This window comes from Pyrus communis, chromosome 9 (genome assembly GCF_963583255.1).
Source record: "Pyrus communis chromosome 9, drPyrComm1.1, whole genome shotgun sequence".
Lineage (NCBI taxonomy): Eukaryota > Viridiplantae > Streptophyta > Magnoliopsida > Rosales > Rosaceae > Pyrus > Pyrus communis.
In genome coordinates this window covers 11233228-11239738 of record NC_084811.1, presented here as the reverse complement: position 1 = coordinate 11239738, position 6511 = coordinate 11233228, and the positions used below count along the sequence as shown (strand labels likewise).

General features: G+C 35.3%; 1 protein-coding gene across 1 annotated transcript; it reads left to right on the top strand.

Moving 5' to 3' along the window:
• The first annotated feature begins 3235 nt into the window (after positions 1–3235).
• LOC137746118 (transcription factor RAX2-like) lies at positions 3236–5601 on the top strand. The gene is made up of 3 exons (XM_068486187.1): positions 3236–3750; positions 3877–4006; positions 4484–5601. The coding sequence occupies exons 1-3, from the start codon at positions 3615–3617 to the stop codon at positions 5175–5177; spliced, it is 960 nt and encodes a 319-aa protein (XP_068342288.1). The 5' UTR covers positions 3236–3614; the 3' UTR covers positions 5178–5601.
• The last annotated feature ends 910 nt before the right edge of the window (positions 5602–6511 follow it).

Genomic DNA, 6511 nt, shown 5'->3' with positions numbered 1-6511 from the left:
GTGATTTATATGATGGATGAAATGGAAATCTTGATTGTCATGTGGATTGTTATGTAGCCTGAATCTAGTAATTCATGCTAGTCAAGTCGCAATAATTGATTGAGGAATGTTATGCCTTCTTGTTAGAACGCATTGGGATAAATGTTTGAGTTTAGAGAATGGTGAACTACGAATGGCTTGATCCCTTCTTAGGGTACATAGGCAGTCTAACGCAAAGGTTAGATGCAGCCATGAAATAAAAGAGAATGACTGTGTGGTTAAATCATTGATTGTGTTTTGGTCTTGTCTCGGAGGTGAGACAAAAGATAAACAGGATTGTGGTGACGTCACGTGTCAGTCTTGGACGTATGTTGGGACCGAGGTGTGACATTTGTTGAGTGTGAATTACTTCCTATATTGCAAATTGGTTTTATGGTGAAATCTCGACTTTCTTCATAATATCAAAGCATGTTGTCATGCATGTGAAATTCAATGGTCAAACATACTTCCATCACCCAATTTGTGTTGATGTATTAGGCTTGAAAATTCGTCACACGTGAAGGTGTGTGTGTTGAGAGTAAATTCTTCATTAGAAAAAAATGAATCATGCATGTGCTTATAAAGAATTGGACTATCCTCGTATTACTAATTAATTTTACAGAAAAACATCTTTCTTCTAAACATTTGGCATCATATTGATGCCTAAGTCCTAAGCCCTTTGACCAGTTACCCTTATTAGTTTAAACGACAAAAAAAAGAAAAAAAAAATTAGCGAAAAGTCAAAAAAACAAAAAAAAAAAAAACTTCAGTTTTAATAAAAATGATAAATAAAAGTATAGTGAATAGTACCAGAAAAAAAAGTAAAAATGAACCCTACCAGAAATGTTTCTTTAAAATAAAAATAAACGCATATACTCGTGATCGTAGCATACATTATTGGCCAAAGGGTAAAAGAATCGCCATGGAAGCCAATTAAAGCACGATGTTGAAGCTATCACCCAACAAAGAACCTTCCTAAAGTTGATGTATCCTCCTTTTCTGGCATTGGAAAAGGTTTCAAAGCTTTTGCTTTATTTACCTCGAGCTTCCTATATTTACCATACGATTCGATTCTGGGACCAATCTAAGTGAGATACAGTTTTGAATTGTCTATACCTAGCTATGTATGAACATCGATTAAAATATACAAAACGTGATAAGACCAAGAATCACATTACCAAAAGTCGCTTAAATTAATTCAAAATGGAACATGGTTTGTTGACTAAGCTCTTTAACCTAAGGAAGTCTAACCACACTGCGACTTATTGTTGATGAAAAATAAGGAAATTCACTCCTAATTTTTGACAACTGGAGCTCATATAATTTTTATTTATTTATTTGTTGAATAAACAATATTGTCTACATTAAGGGGAACAAAGTGTGTTAAATCTTATAATGGGCTAGCAATAATGTGGTTCAAATTCATCTTTGACAAAAATTAACCACGAATCACATTACCAAAGGTCGCTTAAATTAATTCAAAATGGAACATGGTTTGTTGACTAAGATCTTTAACCTAAGGAAGTCTAACCACACTGGGACTTATTGTTGAAGAAAAATAAGGAAATTCACTCCTAATTTTTGACAACTGGAGCTCATATAATTTTTATTTATTTATTTTTTGTTAAATAAAGAATATTACCTACATTAAGGGGGAGGTAGTGTGTTTAGTCTCATAATGAGCTAGCTTCACATTCACCTTCGGCGAAAATCGAACTCAAGACCTCCCACTTACAAATGAAGAAGAATACAACTAAACTGTAGTACTAAATAACAATTTTTATTTATTATTTTAAATACTATATAGCGATACACAAGCTATGTCTTGTCTATGATCATAACACAAGAACATTAGTTGCAGTATGCCAAATATGACTGACATTCATTTATTGGGACATGGTTCTCAGTCTTAAAATTATTTGGTGACCATGACTCTATTTTCTTTGCACATTTGCAAGTAAAATTAAGAAAACAAATTGGTTCGTAAGTCAAGTGATATGCCACTTTTTTATATTTAAAGATGCATGTAACTTGAAACTAATTATATTTTGACTGGATGTTTTGCCCTTAAAACCGACAGAGTTGATTTTTATTTATATCTCACATATTATTGACCAAACCCAATTGATTGAAAATTAAATCAACCTCATGCATGCATGCACCTCACTCAAACGGTCACAGTTCAAAGGATACCAAATTTTCAAACGCTCTCTTTCCATTTCTTCAATCCCTAGTTTTTGCTCAAATCAACCAACTTCATTATCGAAGGGTTTAGGTACGTAGTTTATACACTAGTTATGTTGTTCTCGCATATCAAGTGCTCACACATCACTTGATGTGTGTGGACGACATAACCAGTTTATAAGATCTTTTGGCAACTCATTGATTTCGGGTTCCATTAGAACTCCGAAATTAAGCGAGTTCGCGCGAGAGCAATCCCATCATGAGTGATCCACTAGGAAGTTCTCGTGTGAGTTCCCAGAAACAAAACCGTGAAGGCGTGGTCGGGGCCCAAAGCGGATAATATCGTGCTATGGTGAAGTCGAGCCCGGAATGTGATCGAGGTCTGGGCCGGGATGTGACATTTTAACCCAGTTGAAGGAAAAAAAAATACCACACACCAAAATCAATTAATCATAATTATCCTCTAACAAAAGGTCTACAATAATATTAGGTGGTTGCTCGAATCAAATAGTTTCTTGCTCGGTCCTTAAACTGAATCTCGTAAGCCTATGCTCTCATCATTGGCTTGTATTACAAAAAGGAACAAAAAAGTTTAGAGGAACATACATGGATACTTTGGTAGTAGCGCACCAACGTAAATTAAATGCTAGAGTAATGATTTTCACATTCTCATTTTTCTTTCCGTGCGCATTTTTTTAATTTTTGGTCTTTTGATTTTCATTGACTATTAAAGAAAAAAAAGAGAAAATTTTATAAAAGACAATGTGAATGCGATTCTCTTATTTTATAGGAAATTTTAACGAAAAGTTCACGGTACTGTTCATTTTAACGAAAAACCATATTTTTACACTAAAAAGTCAAACCTGGTATTATTCACTTTACTATTTATTTTGTCCTTATCATTAAAACTCAAAATTTTCAAATTCTTTTCATTAGTTTTCCTTATTTTTTTTTTATATGTTTCGTGACATAAGACCTTGATGAAGCTTGGGATTCTTTGTGGTGTTGGAGGAGGAAGAGACCAAGTAAGGTTTAGACCGGGAAGTGGGGCGAGAGGGTCTATTATTCTATTAGTTTTATGATGGAAAGTTCTCCGAGAGGCTATTAGGTCTAGTAGGTTCAATTCCTAACAAACAGAGAGTTGGAAAAAGTTAGGAGATGATTGAAATTAGAGAGGCTGTCCTTTGACTTCTGTTCTCTCTCAATAAATAATATCCCCTGAAAGCAGCAGTCACCATAACCTCTCTTCCAAGTCCTTCTCCTTCCTTGAAACAGAGGCAAAATTAGACAGCAAACTTCCGCACACAAGTATTCACCACTAGCCTATTTGTATTTGAGAAAGAGAGAGAGAGAGAGAGAGAGAGAGAGAGAGAGAGAGAGAGAGAGAGAGAGAGAGAGAGAGAGAGAGAGAGATGGGGAGAGCTCCTTGCTGTGACAAGGCAAATGTGAAGAAAGGACCATGGTCACCTGAAGAAGATGCAAAGCTGAAAGAGTACATAGAAAGATATGGAACTGGAGGGAATTGGATTTCTCTTCCACAGAAAGCTGGTATGTGTTTTTTTATTCATGTAATCACTTTGATCACATGTATTTGTATAGGTTTTTTTTTTCAACCTTTATCCCCATATTTTGTTTTTGATAATTACTGAATTGCCTTTTGGTTTGCAACTGCAGGTCTTAAGAGATGTGGGAAGAGTTGCAGATTAAGATGGCTAAACTATCTCAGGCCCAACATTAAACATGGTGAATTTTCTGATGAAGAAGATAACATAATCTGCAACCTCTTTACTAACATTGGAAGCAGGTACCCTTCTTTTTTCTTTTTTCAAACCCTATTTTCCTCTACAATTTCCCCTTTTTTCCCTTCAATTCTTTAACAATTTCCCCACCTGGGTTTTCAAAAAAAAAAAAAAAAAAAAAAAAAAAAAGAATTGTTTAAAAGAGAGGAACTTTACATCTTACAAAGAATATTGTATGGGCTATATGCTGAAAAATTTCATAACGTGTAGGTTCAGGACAATGACCTTACAATAAGGGTTGAAAGATTGTTTAAAGCGCGTAGTAATTACGTAGTCTTTCAGACTGAATTTGTGCCTGCATCTAAATTATTGAATTTATGTTTTAATTTCTTGGGTTCTTTAATTTTCTTTCATTATTCAAATGTAATGTTTTAATTTCTTGGGTTCTTTCCTTGCATGCCACGTTTAGATCTAGATCTTTTATGATAATTTCATATGCAGTCACATTTCTTTTTACGGCACTAAATTACACCAATGTGCAGGTGGTCAATTATAGCAGCTCAGTTGCCAGGCCGGACTGACAATGACATAAAAAACTACTGGAACACTAAGCTAAAAAAGAAGCTTATGGGCATAAGCATTCTCCCATCCCAGCGGCTAAAATCTCACTCGTCATCATACCAAGGGAGCAACACCAGCACTAGCTATTACACACAAACCAGGTCTTTCACCAACACTTTGGATCCCATTTCTTTTTCACAAAGTCTCATGAGCAGCACTTCTACTAATGCTGCTGCTGCTTCTGCACTCCAAGTCCCCCAAGAGAGCTTTGTGGGGAGACACATGCATCAGCAGCATTACCAAGTCAAAGATAACATCTTGATGTTTGGAGGTGAAGCAAGTTGCTGCTCTTCTGATGGGAGTTACAGCAATCATCAGATCAGAGAAAGAGAGTATGAATATGGTGGTGCTTATGGCGGCGGTGGCGGCGGTTCAACTAATGGGGAGGTGAAGTTACACATGGGTTTAAAAAATTATAATTGTTTTACTGGGTTTGGAGGAGAGCAGAAAATTATGGAGAATAATTCCAGTGGAAATAGTGGGATGTGGGAAGATCAAGCACGATTAGACTATGGACTTGAAGAGATTAAGCAGTTAATTAGCAGTACAGGTAGTTGCAACAACTTTTTGTTTGATGAAAACAAGACACAGGAAAAGGTCATGATGTACTACTGATGCTGACTGTGTGAATAAAATCATAAAGATCTGGAGAGGTTAGGAAGGGATGGGATGGAGATTTTCAGGTTTCGATAGTTTTTGGAGAGAGGGAGAGAGAGGGTTAGGAGGTTTTCTGATGTGTGGGTGATTTTTTTTTTATTTTTTATTTTTGACAGTACATGGTAGACGTTTCCTTTGTGCATTTACTTTTTGGGAAATGATGGGTGCATCACCTTTAAAGAACAAAATCTGCAATCTTAAAAGCCAAGCATCCTCCATGTCCTCAGTCTTTTCTTTTCATCCTAACAATTATTTCTTCGTACTTGTGCATTGTTCCTTCCCATGGTCAAGTTTGGGTGAGGAGAAATGTTTTCCGGCGACGACGGATTCATGCTCTCGAATATTCCTAGTTCATGCATCGTAAAAAATTTCCTACAACAAATTCCTGTGTCCATGTTGTGATGTGTAAGATAAACAAAAATTGTAAGTCTTAGATCTTTATGGATATTAACGTCTTAAGAGTTTTTAATTATTTAGTGTTTACAACATTTCCAATTATGCTCTTTATTTTTGTAACTAAAATGAAAAGAAAAAGTTCTACTCCAATCATACTCTCTAGTTTAGAGAGATAACGATTGTGGACCAATAGGTAGCATTCTTATTTGAAATATCATTAAAACATTAGTAATTAACGCTAGAAACTTCTTTCTCACTCCTATATTTCGGACCTCCAAGGAGACTCTCTATCTTAAGAGGTGAATAGGGCGTTGGAGATAGAGTTTTTTCTAAACCTCTTTAAAATTGAGCTAGGAGCTCATATAGGCAGCCCAATTGAGATGCTCTTAAATTTCATGTTAGAGTTTAAGAAGGATAGTGTTATTCACACATCCATTTTGTACTTTTCACACGGCTTTGCTAATGTTTGGTCATTAATACTCTTCAATTTCCGATTGTCAGAAATTTAGAGAATCATGTGAAAAATAAAAATAAGTGTGTGGATAACATTATCCTTTAAAAATTAAAAATAACTTGGAAGTTAATCCCAATCTCAGTCCTAATAATTTATAGAACCAACAATATTATAGAACGGAAGGCAGGCATATTAAGCCAAAACGCAAATCTCATTGGCGTCATCAGTTACGTCAGTTCCTTGTTTATGCACTGCCAACGGCACACGTAACATGATAATGTGGCATGGTCGATAATAACTAGTGCTAATTATTTAACAAATTCCATCTTGTATTTTTTTTTCCTTAAATTTTGTTGAAAAAGTCATCAAATTATGGTCAGGATTTTGGGCATGGGAGCAAATAGGACAACTAATTTTCTTTGGAGGCCTTGGAAGTAGAGCT